This window comes from Amyelois transitella, chromosome 11, assembly GCF_032362555.1.
Source record: "Amyelois transitella isolate CPQ chromosome 11, ilAmyTran1.1, whole genome shotgun sequence".
NCBI classification, from domain to species: Eukaryota; Metazoa; Arthropoda; class Insecta; order Lepidoptera; family Pyralidae; genus Amyelois; species Amyelois transitella.
In genome coordinates, this window is record NC_083514.1 from 10,441 (window position 1) to 31,634 (window position 21,194).

Consider the following 21,194-nt stretch of genomic DNA (forward strand, 5'->3'; position numbering starts at 1 on the left):
CAAGCCGAAACGCAGCACTACATTCAGATTCTCGACGTATCGAGCCGATTGGGCTAAATTCCGAGAAAAACTCAACGAGAGACTGGAACCTCTTGTCGCACAGACCGATTTTAGCTCTCTCACTAACGCTGGCCTCGATCGTGTGGTTGACCGCCTAACTGCAAACGTGCAGGGAACGTGCTATAGCGTGCTTCCCCGCAAACCGGGTTCCAAATTCTACAACCCGTGGTGGTCCGACGAGTTAGAACAGCGAAAGAAGGAGTGCATCAGACTTCATCATCGCCTTCATGATCTCAAAAAAGCAAAGAGACCCCTCGATGAGGCTATCAAAGCATATCGGGAAGTGAAGCAAGAGTACGCTCGGACTCTCTCTAAAACATCTACAGAGCACTTTCGACAATTTTGTGAGGCGCAGGGCAAAGAGGACGTTTGGGCCGTTACCAATCGGATAATCAAAGAGTCCCCATTGAGAAGACCCCCACAAACCCTCAAATGCGACGGGATATTCACTGATAGCGGACCCAACACGGCCTCTGCGCTCCTTAAACACTTCTACCCTGACGACACTCCGGACAGCTCGGATCAACAAAAACTAATGCGCGTCGCAATGAACAACCTGCCCAACTCTGAGGACGATTTACCTTTCTCAGTAGCTGAAATAAGAGAGCAATTTTCTCACGCCAACCCGAAGAAGGCTCCTGGAGCAGACCACCTGACAGCGGACATTTGCGGTGCAGTTTTTGAGGCCCAACCTGAGTTTTTGACAGCCCTATACAATAAGTGCCTACAGATTGGATACTTTCCAAAATCCTGGAAGCAAGCGGTTGTCAAAATCTTGCCAAAACCCGGCAAAACCGAAATGGACTCGCTCAGCTCATATAGACCTATCGGACTTATCTGCGTGTTCGGGAAGATACTGGAAAGGCTGATCGTCAAGAGAATTATATATAAAGCAGAATGCGATAACTCTCTAAGCGAAAGGCAGTACGGCTTCAGAGAGCAAGTCTCCACGACTGACGCCCTTGAAAAGGCCATAGAGACCATAAAAACAGCTAAATCCAAGGGTCTTCAGGTTGTTGCAATATCGCTAGATATCAAGGCCGCGTTTGACAACGCGTGGTGGCCTGCGTTATTCGCGCGCCTCAAGCACGTCAATTGCCCGAAGAACTTCTATCGCCTCGTCCAGAATTATGTTTCGGAGAGGGTCGTAACGCTGGACTACGCCAACAGCACAGCATCTAAAATGATGACTAAAGGTTGCGTTCAAGGCTCAGCTTGCGGCCCGGTGTTCTGGAACATGATCCTGGACGAGTTGCTCTCCATGCCACTACCACAGGGCACACACATACAGGCCTTTGCGGATGATGTTTTGCTGATAGTGGAGGGCGCGACGTGCGAAGAGGTAGAAGCAGTCGCCTCCACCAGCCTCGACCTCATTAGCTCTTGGGGTGAAAGCGTCAAACTCATGTTTGGTCCGGACAAAACCCAATCCATCTCATTTACACAAAAAACCAAAACGGCTATTATTAAAATGCGTAACACTATAATACCGTTAACTGATCAAATAAAAATCCTGGGAGTTATTATAGATTCAAAATTAAATTTTATCCAACATGTCAACTATGTTATCAGAAAGGCCAGTAAAATATTCAAAAATTTATGCAAATTCGTCCGGCCAACTTGGGGCGTTCACCCCGAGAATGTAGAGTGTATCTATCGACAAGTCATCGTCCCAATAATCACATATGCAGCAGGCATCTGGGGCACGGCTACCAAATTCTACTCCGTGCGTCGAGCCCTCAGATCCTTCCAAAGGAGCTTTGCCATCAGGGCAATCCGTGGCTTCCACACCATCTCGGCGGTCGCAGCCCTGGCTATAGCTCAATTCCCCCCACTCCATCTTGTAATAGACGAGTCTCTCGAAATCCACAGGACCAAAAAGACAGGAATATGTCAGGAATTACCAGATGACATAGCACTGTACTCAAAGACCAAAGTAAGAGGCCTTTTACACCCGGCCAAACGAGTCACCATTACCTATGACGAAGCGACAACGCAAGAGGACACCACTGCACTGATTAATCCTGATGCCCCTAATATTTTCACCGACGGCAGTAAAAAGGAAGACGGGCAGGCGGGGGCTTCGTTTGTGGTAATGATGGAAGGACAGCGACCCGTAATCAAGAAATTTAAACTGTGCCGCACCGCCTCAGTATTTATGTGCGAGCTATTCGCCATAGCCGAAGCCCTCAAATGGCTCACAAACACAAATATTAACTTCACCGAAGCTCTTGTCTTCTCCGACTCTCTATCATCCCTCAAGGCTATTCAAGACCGCAGCAACACCGATCCACTAGTAAACCAAATCCACCACCTCATCTCCTTTCTCTCCTCCATCCATATTATAGTTAAATTCGTCTGGTCCAAGGCTCATGTTGGCATAGTGGGAAATGAGATAGCAGATGCTGCGGCTAAGGAGGCCGCTGAGAAGAAAACCGCAACTCTGCTAAATCACTTCCCGCTCTCACACGCCAAGCGACTCCTGCGCCAGCGCACTCTGGACGCTTGGCAGTGCGAATACGAGTCGGCCCCACAAGGGTCTGTAACAAAAACCTTCTTCCCATCTATCTTTGCAATAGCCCAATTCCGACAGTACATCAAACCCTCGTTCTCCGTCACTCAAATTTTATCAGGACATGGATATCATAAGACATACCTACACAAGTATAAAATCACTGAGGACGATCGTTGTCCTTGCGACGACGCGACTCCTCAGGACGTCCACCACCTTCTCAAATCCTGCCCAATATTCCGTAGTCACCGAGAAAAATATATAATGACATGCCTTAATAAAAACTTAGAACCATTTAACATGAACACTGTACACAAATCTGAAGACGCCATAAAATATTTAGTAGAACATATAAACCATATAGTAAATCACTTAAAACGGATCAACGGCACCTAGTAATACAAACAATATAGCTCAAAATTTTTTATAGCGACGACGTGGCATCTGTATCAAATAGCAGATGCCCATCAACGCTACTCTCTCGACACAAACATATAGTATACCCAATCTTACAAATTTGTTCTTAACAAGTAAATTTTAGCATATAAAAAAAAAAAAAAAAAAAAAACCTAACCTAACCTAACCTAACCTAACCTAACCTAACCTAACCTAACCTAACCTAACCTAACCTAACCTAACCTAACCTAACCTAACCTAACCCGCCGTTAACAGTCTGCTCCGAGCGCTCGTCGAGTACGGACGTGCTCTGATGCGCTCCTCAAATTAATTGCAAAAAAATATTTTTAAAATAGTTTTAAAAATTCAGAAAAATTGTGAAAAATATAATCTAGTGGACAGTGACACGGTGTGCTTATCAGGATAGGGTCAGTGGCTCCAGACCGAGGTGATTGACGCAATTTTCACGAGCCAGACCACGTGCCTGTGCGAAGTGACTTTAAATAAAAAGTAAGTGCAGTGCATTATTCTTAGACCCTCCGACACGAACAATTATCCCGTATTTTACTCTTGTCTAGTCCATTAGTGTTAAGTTTTTAAGTAAAATTGACTGGCGTTTTGCCTTCTCCTATATTTTAGTTCCCATTTTAGCTATACTATATTGTATTTTTTCCTGTATTTTACAACTTTTACAAATTTACATTTTAAATCATGACTCCTAACCCTACGCCAAAGACCGTGTCTTTTAAAAAGACACTTTCCTACTATGATGATAACACGATTTCTCCCACTCAACTATCGAGTGATTCCACCATCACGGACTCCCCTCCCAGGGCACCACCGACGGAATGGGCTACCCCTATAACTAGGAGTAGGTTCGTACAGCACTTCCCGAAAACCCCGCTATTAAGAGAGGAGAACAGAAGGAAGATCCTGAGCGATGACGATCGGGACAGGTTGGGCGGCAATATTAGAGGCCTCTTGGAGGCTGCCATCAACGAGGTCGAAACGGCGCTGCGTTTAAAGAGAACGACCAAAGATTCTGTCATTCAGAAGTTAAAAGCGGTGGACGACCTGGTGTGTGACCTGGCCATCTATCAGGAATTGAAAAACTTCACACCAGGTCAAAACCCATGCGTGAGAACGCAGACATCCCCTCCTCCTCAAGAGGAAGAGAATGTAGGTGATATAAAGAGTTACCTGAAGGTTTTGACTGACCGTTTAGACGAGAATTCAAGGACCTTACGGGACCTGAAAGAGGCCATTAACCATCGGGCAGAATCGGGAACAGGAACAGGAGCGCAGTCCCGAACCTATTCACAGGTCGTCGCCAATGTGAGGGAACCACCCGTCACCTACCACTCCGTTATTGTCAACGACAAGGCAGGAGTGGAAACAGGTGACGAGGTGCTGGAGCAAATAAGAGAAGTGGCGGGAGAAGGCGGGGACTGGGTCAGGATAGAGAAAGTAAGGAAAACTAAAGACAGAAAGCTGATCATAGGCTGTAAGACAAGAGAAGGAAGAGAGAAACTGAAAAAGAGAATTAACAATACAGCCAAACTGGAAGCAAGGGACGTAGAAAATAAAAACCCCCTAATTATTCTTAAAAATGTCATTAAGCAAAACAAAAACGAGGAGATCCTGGAAAAACTAATTCAACAGAACAATAGGATATTTAAGGAGCTAGAGGAAGAAGACAAAACAATTGTGTTTAGATTTAGGAAGAGGGCTCGAAACCAGTTGCTGGAGCACCTAGTCCTGAGCGTCCCCTCCAAGATGTGGCGTGCCGTGGTCGATGCTGGCTCGGTGCGCATCGATATGCAGCGGATCCAGGTGGAGGACTATTCTCCCCTGGTCCAATGCTCGATGTGCCTGGGCTACGGCCACGGCAGGCGCCACTGCAGGGAAAAAGCTGAAAGGTGCAGCCATTGCGGTGGGGAGCACCAGAGGGCGGTGTGTGAGAGCTGGATGGCGGGAGCCGTCCCATCGTGCCTGAACTGCCGGGCAGACCGAAGTGCGGTAAGTGACAATCACAACGCCTTCAGCTCTGCGTGTCAGGTCAGGCAAAGGTGGGAGGCTCTCGCCAGATCCAGAATTGCGTACGTGTGAACTTGGGTTCTTTGGATTCCCGGCCGTGCCGCGGCACTCTGATTGCTGAGTTGATGGACTTGCGTCATTAAGTAGGCAATTATGTTCGGCATGCTGCGACACGTGCGGGAAAACCGGGGCTCGGTTCACACGTAAACAACAGTGCACAGGTGGCTCCATGTCAGCGAATAATTGTTATTCGCTGGCACGAAAACACGCGAGGTGCGAAAAACACGCAATATTATAGTTGTTTAATTTTAAAGGTTTTTAAATGGCGGTTTTAGCGGTTAAGTAGTAATAGGTTTTTATGTTTTAAAATTTGACTTGTTATTGTTTATTAAAGTAAGATAATTATAAGTTGTGACTACCCTGTATTAGGTTTAAAAGACGGTAGTTTAGTTAAAAATTTTTTGACAAGTACCCTGCAGGTATTGAAAAACTTGACTTGTTATTGATTATTTAAAGTAGGGTAATTATAAATTGTGACTACCCTGTATGCATATAAGACGGTAGTTTGGTAAAAATTATTTTTTTGACAAGTACCCGCTGGTATAAAAAATTACAGCGTTATAAGGATAGCAAATCATGCTAATTTAACAACAGATTCACAAATAGATGTGATTAACAAAAAGTTCTGTTATTTTTAAGCAGTATCGTCTATATTTAGGAATATAAACTTGACTATTAACAATATGTTTAGCAATAATTATTAAATAAAGTATAAGAATAAAGACGGGACATTAAAGTGAGCAAGACGTAGAAATAAATTGTTATTAGGAATAAATATTACATTGCTTCAAGTGTTTAAATGTAAAGAATTTTAATTTTAAAATGTTTTTATGTGTAGAAATTGGCAATATTATACTATGCTGAATGTATAAGAGAGTAAGTAACAACCTATCAACTGTACGAATATAGAGCAGACTAGATGAGGTAATAGGTTAAGGCATAGTTTTATCATAGAAAATGTAAACAATATTGTCTGAAAATGTCTCTGTCATACAATAGAGAGATACTGCAATAAACTCCCCCTGGGTGTGGTGTAACACCCGGGGGAAAACTAAAAAAAAAAAAAAAAAAAAAAAAACCCGCCGTTAACCTAACCCGCCGTTAACCTAACCCGCCGTTAACCTAACCCGCCGTTAACCTAACCCGCCGTTAACCTAACCCGCCGTTAACCTAACCCGCCGTTAACCTAACCCGCCGTTAACCTAACCCGCCGTTAACCTAACCCGCCGTTAACCTAACCCGCCGTTAACCTAACCCGCCGTTAACCTAACCCGCCGTTAACCTAACCCGCCGTTAACCTAACCCGCCGTTAACCTAACCCGCCGTTAACCTAACCCGCCGTTAACCTAACCCGCCGTTAACCTAACCCGCCGTTAACCTAACCCGCCGTTAACCTAACCCGCCGTTAACCTAACCCGCCGTTAACCTAACCCGCCGTTAACCTAACCCGCCGTTAACCTAACCCGCCGTTAACCTAACCCGCCGTTAACCTAACCCGCCGTTAACCTAACCCGCCGTTAACCTAACCCGCCGTTAACCTAACCCGCCGTTAACCTAACCCGCCGTTAACCTAACCCGCCGTTAACCTAACCCGCCGTTAACCTAACCCGCCGTTAACCTAACCCGCCGTTAACCTAACCCGCCGTTAACCTAACCCGCCGTTAACCTAACCCGCCGTTAACCTAACCCGCCGTTAACCTAACCCGCCGTTAACCTAACCCGCCGTTAACCTAACCCGCCGTTAACCTAACCCGCCGTTAACCTAACCCGCCGTTAACCTAACCCGCCGTTAACCTAACCCGCCGTTAACCTAACCCGCCGTTAACCTAACCCGCCGTTAACCTAACCCGCCGTTAACCTAACCCGCCGTTAACCTAACCCGCCGTTAACCTAACCCGCCGTTAACCTAACCCGCCGTTAACCTAACCCGCCGTTAACCTAACCCGCCGTTAACCTAACCCGCCGTTAACCTAACCCGCCGTTAACCTAACCCGCCGTTAACCTAACCCGCCGTTAACCTAACCCGCCGTTAACCTAACCCGCCGTTAACCTAACCCGCCGTTAACCTAACCCGCCGTTAACCTAACCCGCCGTTAACCTAACCCGCCGTTAACCTAACCCGCCGTTAACCTAACCCGCCGTTAACCTAACCCGCCGTTAACCTAACCCGCCGTTAACCTAACCCGCCGTTAACCTAACCCGCCGTTAACCTAACCCGCCGTTAACCTAACCCGCCGTTAACCTAACCCGCCGTTAACCTAACCCGCCGTTAACCTAACCCGCCGTTAACCTAACCCGCCGTTAACCTAACCCGCCGTTAACCTAACCCGCCGTTAACCTAACCCGCCGTTAACCTAACCCGCCGTTAACCTAACCCGCCGTTAACCTAACCCGCCGTTAACCTAACCCGCCGTTAACCTAACCCGCCGTTAACCTAACCCGCCGTTAACCTAACCCGCCGTTAACCTAACCCGCCGTTAACCTAACCCGCCGTTAACCTAACCCGCCGTTAACCTAACCCGCCGTTAACCTAACCCGCCGTTAACCTAACCCGCCGTTAACCTAACCCGCCGTTAACCTAACCCGCCGTTAACCTAACCCGCCGTTAACCTAACCCGCCGTTAACCTAACCCGCCGTTAACCTAACCCGCCGTTAACCTAACCCGCCGTTAACCTAACCCGCCGTTAACCTAACCCGCCGTTAACCTAACCCGCCGTTAACCTAACCCGCCGTTAACCTAACCCGCCGTTAACCTAACCCGCCGTTAACCTAACCCGCCGTTAACCTAACCCGCCGTTAACCTAACCCGCCGTTAACCTAACCCGCCGTTAACCTAACCCGCCGTTAACCTAACCCGCCGTTAACCTAACCCGCCGTTAACCTAACCCGCCGTTAACCTAACCCGCCGTTAACCTAACCCGCCGTTAACCTAACCCGCCGTTAACCTAACCCGCCGTTAACCTAACCCGCCGTTAACCTAACCCGCCGTTAACCTAACCCGCCGTTAACCTAACCCGCCGTTAACCTAACCCGCCGTTAACCTAACCCGCCGTTAACCTAACCCGCCGTTAACCTAACCCGCCGTTAACCTAACCCGCCGTTAACCTAACCCGCCGTTAACCTAACCCGCCGTTAACCTAACCCGCCGTTAACCTAACCCGCCGTTAACCTAACCCGCCGTTAACCTAACCCGCCGTTAACCTAACCCGCCGTTAACCTAACCCGCCGTTAACCTAACCCGCCGTTAACCTAACCCGCCGTTAACCTAACCCGCCGTTAACCTAACCCGCCGTTAACCTAACCCGCCGTTAACCTAACCCGCCGTTAACCTAACCCGCCGTTAACCTAACCCGCCGTTAACCTAACCCGCCGTTAACCTAACCCGCCGTTAACCTAACCCGCCGTTAACCTAACCCGCCGTTAACCTAACCCGCCGTTAACCTAACCCGCCGTTAACCTAACCCGCCGTTAACCTAACCCGCCGTTAACCTAACCCGCCGTTAACCTAACCCGCCGTTAACCTAACCCGCCGTTAACCTAACCCGCCGTTAACCTAACCCGCCGTTAACCTAACCCGCCGTTAACCTAACCCGCCGTTAACCTAACCCGCCGTTAACCTAACCCGCCGTTAACCTAACCCGCCGTTAACCTAACCCGCCGTTAACCTAACCCGCCGTTAACCTAACCCGCCGTTAACCTAACCCGCCGTTAACCTAACCCGCCGTTAACCTAACCCGCCGTTAACCTAACCCGCCGTTAACCTAACCCGCCGTTAACCTAACCCGCCGTTAACCTAACCCGCCGTTAACCTAACCCGCCGTTAACCTAACCCGCCGTTAACCTAACCCGCCGTTAACCTAACCCGCCGTTAACCTAACCCGCCGTTAACCTAACCCGCCGTTAACCTAACCCGCCGTTAACCTAACCCGCCGTTAACCTAACCCGCCGTTAACCTAACCCGCCGTTAACCTAACCCGCCGTTAACCTAACCCGCCGTTAACCTAACCCGCCGTTAACCTAACCCGCCGTTAACCTAACCCGCCGTTAACCTAACCCGCCGTTAACCTAACCCGCCGTTAACCTAACCCGCCGTTAACCTAACCCGCCGTTAACCTAACCCGCCGTTAACCTAACCCGCCGTTAACCTAACCCGCCGTTAACCTAACCCGCCGTTAACCTAACCCGCCGTTAACCTAACCCGCCGTTAACCTAACCCGCCGTTAACCTAACCCGCCGTTAACCTAACCCGCCGTTAACCTAACCCGCCGTTAACCTAACCCGCCGTTAACCTAACCCGCCGTTAACCTAACCCGCCGTTAACCTAACCCGCCGTTAACCTAACCCGCCGTTAACCTAACCCGCCGTTAACCTAACCCGCCGTTAACCTAACCCGCCGTTAACCTAACCCGCCGTTAACCTAACCCGCCGTTAACCTAACCCGCCGTTAACCTAACCCGCCGTTAACCTAACCCGCCGTTAACCTAACCCGCCGTTAACCTAACCCGCCGTTAACCTAACCCGCCGTTAACCTAACCCGCCGTTAACCTAACCCGCCGTTAACCTAACCCGCCGTTAACCTAACCCGCCGTTAACCTAACCCGCCGTTAACCTAACCCGCCGTTAACCTAACCCGCCGTTAACCTAACCCGCCGTTAACCTAACCCGCCGTTAACCTAACCCGCCGTTAACCTAACCCGCCGTTAACCTAACCCGCCGTTAACCTAACCCGCCGTTAACCTAACCCGCCGTTAACCTAACCCGCCGTTAACCTAACCCGCCGTTAACCTAACCCGCCGTTAACCTAACCCGCCGTTAACCTAACCCGCCGTTAACCTAACCCGCCGTTAACCTAACCCGCCGTTAACCTAACCCGCCGTTAACCTAACCCGCCGTTAACCTAACCCGCCGTTAACCTAACCCGCCGTTAACCTAACCCGCCGTTAACCTAACCCGCCGTTAACCTAACCCGCCGTTAACCTAACCCGCCGTTAACCTAACCCGCCGTTAACCTAACCCGCCGTTAACCTAACCCGCCGTTAACCTAACCCGCCGTTAACCTAACCCGCCGTTAACCTAACCCGCCGTTAACCTAACCCGCCGTTAACCTAACCCGCCGTTAACCTAACCCGCCGTTAACCTAACCCGCCGTTAACCTAACCCGCCGTTAACCTAACCCGCCGTTAACCTAACCCGCCGTTAACCTAACCCGCCGTTAACCTAACCCGCCGTTAACCTAACCCGCCGTTAACCTAACCCGCCGTTAACCTAACCCGCCGTTAACCTAACCCGCCGTTAACCTAACCCGCCGTTAACCTAACCCGCCGTTAACCTAACCCGCCGTTAACCTAACCCGCCGTTAACCTAACCCGCCGTTAACCTAACCCGCCGTTAACCTAACCCGCCGTTAACCTAACCCGCCGTTAACCTAACCCGCCGTTAACCTAACCCGCCGTTAACCTAACCCGCCGTTAACCTAACCCGCCGTTAACCTAACCCGCCGTTAACCTAACCCGCCGTTAACCTAACCCGCCGTTAACCTAACCCGCCGTTAACCTAACCCGCCGTTAACCTAACCCGCCGTTAACCTAACCCGCCGTTAACCTAACCCGCCGTTAACCTAACCCGCCGTTAACCTAACCCGCCGTTAACCTAACCCGCCGTTAACCTAACCCGCCGTTAACCTAACCCGCCGTTAACCTAACCCGCCGTTAACCTAACCCGCCGTTAACCTAACCCGCCGTTAACCTAACCCGCCGTTAACCTAACCCGCCGTTAACCTAACCCGCCGTTAACCTAACCCGCCGTTAACCTAACCCGCCGTTAACCTAACCCGCCGTTAACCTAACCCGCCGTTAACCTAACCCGCCGTTAACCTAACCCGCCGTTAACCTAACCCGCCGTTAACCTAACCCGCCGTTAACCTAACCCGCCGTTAACCTAACCCGCCGTTAACCTAACCCGCCGTTAACCTAACCCGCCGTTAACCTAACCCGCCGTTAACCTAACCCGCCGTTAACCTAACCCGCCGTTAACCTAACCCGCCGTTAACCTAACCCGCCGTTAACCTAACCCGCCCCCCCGGGCAATTGCGTTTCTTTAGATTGTATTGGACGTGAAACCACACCGCGTGTTACTTTGGCTGCAGTGCCATCTAGTGACGAATATCGAAATTCTCGATCTTTTTAATCTTCAAATCGATTTATGTCGCGTGTCACCCACCGGCATATTTTGAGTGCTGTTTATTTAATATATTCATAAGAGTTGAGTGTGCGCTAGGACTCTTTCTCCGTCGGTTGCGTTGCTGTGCCTATAAAAATTGGGTGTATTAAAATAATTTGGTTAAGTTTTGGTTTTAGGTGTCGAAACTATTACAAAAAACTCTTTAAAAATCTAATAAATGAGCTCTGTTTTTTATATACAGTCTATCTGTATGAGCTCTGTTTAAATCTATTCAAGAAAATTTTCTTTAGATAGTCCCGTAATCAGCTGCGCGTAAACTAGACAGGTATGTACTTACATATGCCGGGCGGCGAAGTTCGTTGACCGCTGGACTCCTACCATAACTAATTACGAAAATTTTCATTGACAAAGCTAGATCCATCAGTTGCAATTTCTCTTCATACTTTTTCCAAAGACCGTCAAAAAACAGAAGTGGTTATCGGGAATAACTAAACCTGTAGGCATTTTAGTCGTCAAAACACAATTTGACCCGACTGAGGATGCGTGGGATTTGACAGCAATCTGCACGCGTTTCGTGTAAAATTTAAAAATATACATTAGAACACATAGTGATTACATACTCTTTAATTCAAACTACTTTCGCGAAGAATACCTACGATATGGCGTACGTTCGTTAGATCGCGGTAGTTACACGAAAAATTTACTCTACACACATTGCTCCCGCGATTGATGCGTGTGGGCAACTAATTGTCTGGCAGTGGCAGGCGTCGGGCGGGGCGTGCAGGGTACTCGGAGGGAAGGGCGGGAATACTACGTTTCGGCTCAAAGCGGCGCGTACGTAGGTACCTAGCGATAAAACTAGGTCATTGATTACGTTGCTAATCATTAGTTTTGCGAATCAATTTTTTTTACTGGATTTGAACCAATTTTTGTGTAATTCATACTCTACTAAAGACTTGGCTGCATGAGCTAGTCTAGAGAGAGCCCTTCGCCTCGTCAATAAGACGAGATAAAAAAAAAACAAAAAAAACTCAGGCAATGTCAAAGTCTACACACAAAACCAGAGAACAAAACAAAACAAGACTGATCCTTTGGGCTGATCTCTATAAAGACGGAATACAGTAGTTTGCTTGTACCCATTGATTTGTGAAATAGTGATAAGGAAAGCGCGCGCCGAGGTTGACCTAACCCCCGGGAATTTTTTTTCCTATTACTTGTTAGAATTGTATATCCAAATCGCGTTTTATTTTGCAACAGAGCCATCTATTGAAATGGAACCAAAATTTTGTTCATTGTCTGTTCATATTTCGCGCTGTTTTCCCCTAGTCCTGTGATTTTTGTGTGTGTTTTAGTAATCGATTTAAGTAACACAATCAATTCCAAATGTACAGCAAAAAATTACTTTTAAAGTAAAATATATAAATTGTTATTAAATATACCTAAACATATTGAAGCGGTCCCAAAATAACGCTTCTTACTAAGCGTATATACTGTACATATTCATAAATATCGATGAAATCGAAATCTGTACTCGTACAGGAAGTTAATGAAAACTTTGAAATGGCAACACTTAACTCGTTGTTGTAAAAGAAGCCATGAAAGGAAGTGAAATAAGATTAAGAATCTTTTATTACAGAAAATCATTTTCACAAGTTCTAGTAAAAAAATTAATATGAGATAATTATATAAATTAATATTTTAGTATTATAGGAGAATAACATTTATGTATACGTTCCTAGGGCAGTTTTGGGCCATCTCCTTTATTTATGACTGTTATTACCTTGCGTCGTACCAAATTACGCCGTAGTTTGTAAGTACCTACCTGTCTAGTCTACGCGCAGCTGATTACGCTACGCTCGTTGTCTTTCCGATTGGGACCATCCAGATATAATAATGTCATCCAGGAAAATACTGTTTAGGTAAGATTTGCGTTTCCGTGAGCGAAGCTGTGATTAATGATTTTGTCATGTTGTGTCCTTAATATGAAAAGTGTTCTACCAGACACTCTGTTTAAAAAAATTAATAATAAGCAAAATAAGGACGTGACGACCCCATCGCCCTCTGTGGAAGGGAAAATACATTCATTCATTCATAATTTGGTAACAGTTTTAATAATTTGTAAAAGTGTGGAAAGTCAAAAAGATAACCAAATCGATGTCAAACTGTTTATTAATCACTTAAAATTCTCGTGATGCACGCCAGAAATACCCACAAGCTAACGACATTATTAGGATACGTGTACACTTCAACTGCTAAAGCGAATTCAGCGTTGGGGTCGTCGTACACGTGTAGTCTGGTCGACTTCACCGCGGATATGACGGTTTTCGTGTTCATGTAGCTCATGTTCAGCGGAAACCCGAACATCTGGAAAAATAGGTAAACCGACCATTCATCATCATGATGTAAAATGATAAATAAATAATTGTACGACAAACACATTATATAAAAAAGAACTTTATACCAAGCAACACTGTGGTGATGCCTCCGCCAAAGGGAGGAAATCTCCCGCGCGGTCATGTCATAGTAATACTTATGGGTAGGTAATTATATTGTAATGTTATAATTTGTTCTTGTACTATACGATATTATAAAAGTAGAACGCGATTTTAAACTGTGATAAGTTTTTATTTATCACTCACAAAAGTAGCCAGCCGGCTTCTTAAATCTTAAAACTTTTCTAAATCTGTATCGTTTAAATGCGATGCAATAGTTTGACACATGCTGATTAGCAGCTCATACCCGGTATGTAGCCATCATCTGCTTCATCTTGTGGCCGAGCCCAGGGCGCGGCTCGCCGGGATTGAAACTCCAGTACTCCCAGGCCGACAATTGTTCGCGAAGCAACCCACTGCAGTACCTATTCGTAAAGCAAAGAAAATATTTAAGTAAAAATCTGATACCTTGTCAGAATTAAGATACGGTTACGGCAGATTGAACCGCACTACAAAGGCGATGTCTTCACCTTCATGAACTCGCTCCACAAAGCTTCGCCAAGCCGAATCCATAGTCCAGTCTACGCAAGCTCCTAGTTCGTGTTGTACGACTTTACTAATTTATTATTCAGTATATATGAGAGTACATAGATTCTGAGGAGTCGGTCCAGAATCATACCAGTGGAGCGTGCAACCGGAAACACAAAGATAACAGATATGTGTAGGCTCGCCTGTTCCAGACAGTCTTCACGCGCGGGCGCCACTTGTGCAGCTTCCCGCGGATGGCGCTCTCCAGCGCCAGCCGCAGCCGCGCCGCGTCGCCCGGCGCCGAGTACAGCGCCGCGTCCGTCACCACCGGCTGCTTCATCACGAATACCTTTCTATCAAACACCTAAAACAAAAAGAAGCTACTGCTTTAATACCAAATGTTAATCTTTTTATAACTTGCATATTGATTATATATGATCAGTTCAAACATGAGTTGTTATTAAATCTGTTGTCAATTAATATGATAAGAATAAACGTAATAAACTTACTGCGTTCCAGTCAGAAGACTTCTCGAAATCAAAAGACATGTTTTCACAGTCTTGAGATGATTGAACATTCACCCAGATCTGTAAATACCTACACTTAAGTCTGTGTACCACAACAAAATTATTGCACAGGGGATGAAGTCTACGAAAATCTCATTTTTAAATTCAATAACAAAGACATGCTCTTAGAAAGTTTCCGACTCGCCCGGATAATAGTTCCGACTATATTTCATAATTTACGATTAATATATTTAGATACATACAACCATACATACAGTCAACCATACATTTGGTGACCTGGCAACACTGCTTGCATGGGATCAGTTTGATTTGGTGGTGACGGTAGGCGGACACGCAGACGTTGGAGAAAGAGAGGCGGCGGTAATTAAGGTGTGGTCCCTACCCTATGGTATTTCGATATGCCGATGTAATAAACTATTTGGAACCTTACGTTTTCATTGTTAAACACAAAATCAACAGTTTTCAACGGACAGCTCACATCTCTGAGTTCGTAGTGTTCTCCTGTGCTCGCGTCGTGTACATTCCACAAATAGCCATCGCTCTTGTTGAAAAGACCTCAAATTAAAAAAAAAATATAAAAGTAAATATTTTAATTACCTACGCTTAAGCGTAGGTAAATAAAAATTATATTAATTAGGTAATATAACAATATATTTCTTTCATCGTCTCTTGACATGACTGTCTAAAGGTGAGTAGCAATTTATGACCTCATCCACGGCCATTCTTGTGCAGAGTTTGTACAGTTAGTACTAAGTCAACACATCAATTTCATTGAACTCAAGACATACTCGTATGAAACGACAACGAACCTTTTTTGAAAAGTTGATCAGTAGTGAGGACGATCCGCCTGGAGCGCAGGTGGCGGGCGGTGAGCACGCCGCTGCAGCGCGCCCGCGGCAGGCCGCGCCCCACCGCCACCCAGCAGCGCAGCCCCAGGTACAGGAAGTAGCTCGCTAGCAGCAGGCTGTGGTCCAGTGGCGAGCCGTGCACCACTCGGAGCAGCTCCTGAACCATCAACACGATACAATCTAAGAATGAAATCGTTGGTACTATCACAGAGTATCTTCTTAAATAGAAGAGACTGTTCAATTAGAGTTCCTGTTTCATTAAATACTAAAGTAGTCAAGCTGCATGCTCACCAAACCCGACAAAGTAACAGCATGAGTTTCTACCGGCTGGTAGGTTGGTATCAGCGCCACGTATCTGGCGGCCGCGTCGACCAGCTTCGTCAGCTGACTCTCGACTCCTCGCCAGCTGCCTTCACGTGCGCTGTAGATGGACTCCTCCTCGTTGATTGTCGGGCTGGGTCCCTTTTCCAGATCCACATCAAATCTGCTCCCGACATTACTTTTACATGAGGAACCAGAAAACCCAGAACTCTTGGACAATGCCGAACCGATTTTCTTTGGGTTCTTTGGGAAAAAGTCATAATCCGGTAGAGGTATCGGCTGTAAGAACTGCGTCACGCATTTGTTCTTTCCTGAACTGTCTATAAACGTAAGCGAAATATTTCTTAAAGGAAAAGTATTAACATATTCAGTGACGAAATTATTCAAATGTTTTATTAAGTAGTCGTCATCTGGCCCACTTGGCACTGGCTGGTTGTAGCCCTGTGGTCCTCCCAAGTTGGATAGAGGGGAGGTTATTTGCAGTGATATAAAAGACATGTTCTTTTTCAGCAGTTGCGTCACTCCTGGGATCAGGGAGTGAGTTTCAGGTGTTTCTGTAGGTGACTCGTATCCAAACAGAAGTGGCGGAGAAGACAGTTTAAAAGTCCCACGGAGCTAGAAAAAATGCAAAGCTACGTTCAAAACACTTTTGTCAAAAAAGTTTGAAATGTTAATGAAATGTGTATGGCATTAAAACTCCAACATTATTAGCAATTCTTACGCTTAAACTATTATGTAATCATTCCATATATCTAAGGGAGTATTTACAATAGGATGGCATGGTAACTCACTACGCCCATGCTGAGCACTGAATACAGCGGTATCTGCAATGTGCCGAGCCACTTGTGGTGGTATCTGTAATGGACCGTGCCGCGCCCGTCACCGCTGTGGCCTTCACGGACGATGGATTTGTACACGTCGTAAACGTTCACGTATAGGCTTGAGAGAGGTTCTGGTCTAAAAGAGAATGAAAGATTTTATCGCGATAAACAGAAAAAAGTAGTATGTATAGTGAAAGTGCACATACGAAAGAGTGTTTTCACTGTTACTCAGTGGACCACTCTCTAACTAATTAACTTCCATTGCATTCGAAACAACGTCCAGCCCTGGCCACGCCGTGGTGTAAGTAAAGCGACGTAAGATTGAACATTACTTAGCCTTAATTTTGATTGTCTGGTTCCAGGTGGGATGGCAGCCCACCGCTGCGGCGGTCTGCGCGCACTCGCCCCGGTAACTCACGCGCACCATCGGTCGTAAGGAACGCACTTTGTAACCTGTGGATAACTGTATCGTAAATAATAATATCATGCGACAACATTATTTTTTGGTTTCTATTTGACTAAGATAAAAGTAAAATGTGACTGGAAGTTTGTGAACTTGTGAAAATGTAAATTGAAGCATTAGAACGTATAATCTGCGTAACCGATGATATGGAAGTAGGAAAGAATCTGACTGCGGAATCTAAGAAATTGGATGATTTTTATTTTATAGTTATCATATCAATTCCCGTCTCTGGAATTACAACATTTGGCTAATACATAATACTTCATAGTTTCGCAAATGGCCACCAGGTCAAGTGTGGTGATCAAGTGAAGCTACAGATTGCTACATTTATAATATTTTCTTACCAGCTATTCGATCGGCATCGTCGTCATCCTCGGTAATTATATCCTCCTTGCGGTCGAGCAGATTGAACGCCTTGAGGACTGTCACCTGAATCTCCTGCTCCGTGCCCAGGGATTCCAACAACAGTTGCTGCTTGGTGGCGCCGGACATGGTCGCTAAGGATGTCAAACTCGTTTTGTTCGAAAAGAAACTTCTAAAACAAAATTAATATTACAAACATCCTGTACATATATAATACTATTCCTAGAAGAAGCACTCAAGCAACTTTTTTCAAAAACGGACTTTATACCACTGACATACGCACCTCAAACTCAAATCCTTGAAATCACGCACGACATCTTTATGAGTTTTCTTTAGCAGATGCTCATTCAAATTCCTCAACATATTCTTATTCAATTTTTGTACATATTTAGCACCTATGAACCTTTGCAATTCTATGGGATCCGTCTCTAAATATTTACTATTGATATATTCAATGTCGAAATCTTTTTCGTCACTCTGTTGAAGACATTTCAGTTGATCCGTTGATATTTGACTTCCATGAAGAGGAACAATCTTATTTTCAACATTAGTAAATCTTCCAGCATTGCGGAGATGTAGCAATTTGAATCTTATGAACTCGTGACTGTTTTTGTCTGGCAGAGGAAATAAATCTTTTTCATTATTCATGGTTGGTTTACACAATTTTTTCAACATATCTAGAACTATATCATCATTTTCTACATCTCTTCCATACATTTGCGTCAATATGTCTAGTAGTGTCGCAACATTTGGTTTGTCTATACCATGCAACATTCTTTTAAGACATCTTTCGATTTCCATTGATGATTTAATATTTTCATTATTTTTAAGTTTATGATTCCATCCTATTTTAAAACTAATTTCACATGTAGTGTACATATTACCTTCGAACAAATTCTTACTTTTTAGTTTAACTTTATTAATTTTCATTATTTCTTTAATGTTATATCCACTGCCTATACAATTCATTGTCGGTTCAACAATATTACTGTAAACAAATTGTTCTGCAATAAAATCGGTATTCTGATAGTTTTTTCTTATATTTACCAAATCCTTCTTAATAAACGAAACTTGCTCACTATCCTCAAATAATACGATCATTAAAATTCTGTTATGTGGCAAAATTTGAATTGAAAATGACTCGTTGAATTCTACTTCATCATTAATATTATTGGCAAACGTATCATTTTCAGAATCACAAACAAAGGTTTCATCGACCATAATTTGAAAGCGATATTTATGTATCAAATTATTTTTTCTATGTTTACCAATTTTCGACAAAATATTGTCATCGCTTTTTAGAATAACATTGATTGACCCTTTTGTAACTATGTCATTAACTAAATCTTCAACTTGCTCCTTTAAAGAATCTTCATGTATTTCCAGCTTTGGCTTAATAAATTTTTGTGTCTGCAAAAGTTCATTGTTCTGGCCATTTTTCATTTCTTTATACTCTAGATATTTTGTAATGTACTCATATTCTATCTTAGATACTAAATCAGTAAATTCTGTGTTAAACACTTTATCCCATTCATCTTCAAATTTCTTATCATCCATAGTTCTAGTTGTAACATCTAATACGTACGATGTAGTAATACACCCTGACCTTTCTCGTACCATTTCTATATCCGCCCATAATGCCATCATATTGTGTATTAACTCATCTTTCTGTTTTAAAGCTTCAATATATTTTTCTTTCAATTGAATTAATTTTTCCGTATATTTTCTAATCGTTTGATCAAATCTTAAATCATCTTTATTCTTAGGGCGTACTTTGAGGAGACTCTCTTTCAAGTTATTTCTCGTTTCCCTGTTTACTCTAACATCTCTCAATATATCTTTAATGAATTTTTGTTTTAAAGTATACTCATTATATACATCAACGAGTTTAAGGCAAAGAAACTTTTCCAGAGAAAAACTATGATGATGCTTGAATCTCAAATTCTTGACTGCTATATCCAAGAATTGAGAAGCTTCTTTGCTTTCTTTGCTTTCTTTGCTTTCATTGGTTTCAATGAAATCTTTAAACATAGTTGGATCAACATATTGTACAAGGATCCCATCTGCTCTAGTAGCAACATTTTCAATAACTCTGGGGAATATCGGGCTTATATTTACTTTATAAATATTATTTCTATACCTGAAAATAAATAAACATTCTATATTTACGAGAAACCTAATTACGTAATTACCACTAATTTGACAGTTTGTCGGTTGACTGGAAGAAATCCCTTCGTGGGACAAGTCCGCCATTGCAAATGATTTAATTCTTTTATTTCTATGTTCTATTTCTTGTAACTGTGTAAATTTTCAAATTTAACTGATACTTGTGAATGTGAATTCATATTTATTTATGAATGTATGCAAACGGTACATACGTTCGCGCGCATCTCTAGGTACCACAATAATCATGCAACGCGAAAGTTTTAAAGAAATCATACGTAACCTACGATTTCATTTAAACTTTCGCGTTTCTTTCATTGTTTACTCAAGCCAACGACAAATTTTATAGGACTTTCGCCCCAAAATATTTCTTTCAGTTCCTCTTCTTATCTCTTCGCTGAGGACCTAGATTCTGACAGAACCATCAGCGTCGCGTTGTGCTGCGACGTTATGCTAAATCAGCACGCTTTTACTGTCCATCTTGATTTATAGTGCATGCATACACATTGCACAATCACCTTTGTTATTGCATATTATTTATGTAAACACCAAATGTAAAGTAATAGTGAACAAAGCTTTTATCTATCTATTAAACAAAATAAGATAGAGGTAGATATTTACTGTTAACTTATACTTACCTATTACTGGAACATGCTCTTAGCGAATGTGACTCTTTAAAAACATTTCTAATATTGGAAACTGGTGACAAACAACTATTTTGTTGATTTCCAATATTCTCCACTTTGCGTATAACATTTTTTATCAATGGAACTTCTACGGAGGCTAACTCTGAGCTAATTAAATCTATAATGTTCGATATATTTTCCTTTTTTGGTTTCTTCCTCTTTTCTATAACTTTGCCTTCAATTTTAACGTTATTTTGAGTAAAAAAATCATATCCCTTAATATTATTATCAGAACACACAGCCCTGTGCGCAGCAAGATGGGATGTTCCGAGGCAGGCATCCTGATCTATCTCGTGATATTCTTCAATATCACTGTCATTTGTGGAATCAGCGTTAAAAGACTGTAACTCTATATGCTCACTCATGTTTTTCAATTGTTATTAAATTCTCCAAATTTATCGCTATAATACTAATGTATACTGTCGTCCCTAGACTCCCTAGTCATTATTTATAATGTTCCGCCAAACGTTGCTATGACAATTAAAATGCGTTCACTTCTGCGGGTTAATCGGGAAAGTATCTGCACTTTGTATAAAATCAATGATTCAGTGCAGACATGAATGTACCTTAGAGTATACACCTAATTATAAATAATATAAAAGTACTTATAAACTTATATATATAAATTTTCATATTTAAATTTTTGTAAAATAGAAATGATTTAAAAATGTAGCAGAAATATTTAACATCTACCTCGAAACGTGCAAAGAACATAAAATGAAAAGTCTCAGGAAAGCCTTGAATTTTATAAAATTTAAAATAGGTAATGAGATTTAATACAACAAAAAAAGACAAA

At 43.8% G+C, this 21,194-nt stretch overlaps 1 protein-coding gene across 1 annotated transcript; it reads right to left on the bottom strand.

Annotated features, from left to right (window-relative positions):
• Positions 1-13,415: 13,415 nt before the first annotated feature.
• Positions 13,416-20,911, bottom strand: LOC106139998 (coiled-coil and C2 domain-containing protein 2A). Its single transcript, XM_013341514.2, has 12 exons — positions 20,351-20,911; positions 17,833-19,689; positions 17,531-17,721; positions 17,056-17,176; positions 16,694-16,859; positions 15,873-16,517; positions 15,543-15,738; positions 15,164-15,288; positions 14,716-14,793; positions 14,410-14,570; positions 13,986-14,103; positions 13,416-13,610 (listed from the first exon to the last, which is right to left on the bottom strand). Exons 1-12 carry the CDS (start codon positions 20,761-20,763, stop codon positions 13,416-13,418), a joined length of 4,266 nt encoding a protein of 1,421 aa, XP_013196968.2. The 5' UTR covers positions 20,764-20,911.
• Between the last annotated feature and the right edge of the window lie 283 nt (positions 20,912-21,194).

What these genes read in the sequence shown, in the direction of transcription:
- LOC106139998 (XM_013341514.2), bottom strand. Translation starts at nt 20,763, where the DNA reads ATGAGTGAGCATATAGAGTTACAGTCTTTTAACGCTGATTCCACAAAT. An exon ending in AGAGCATGTTCCAGTAATAG is followed by an intron (nt 19,690 to 20,350) that starts GTAAGTATAAGT and finishes ATTTATTTTCAG; the next exon opens with GTATAGAAATAATATTTATA. An exon ending in TGATCAACTTTTCAAAAAAG is followed by an intron (nt 15,289 to 15,542) that starts GTTCGTTGTCGT and finishes TTTTAATTTGAG; the next exon opens with GTCTTTTCAACAAGAGCGAT.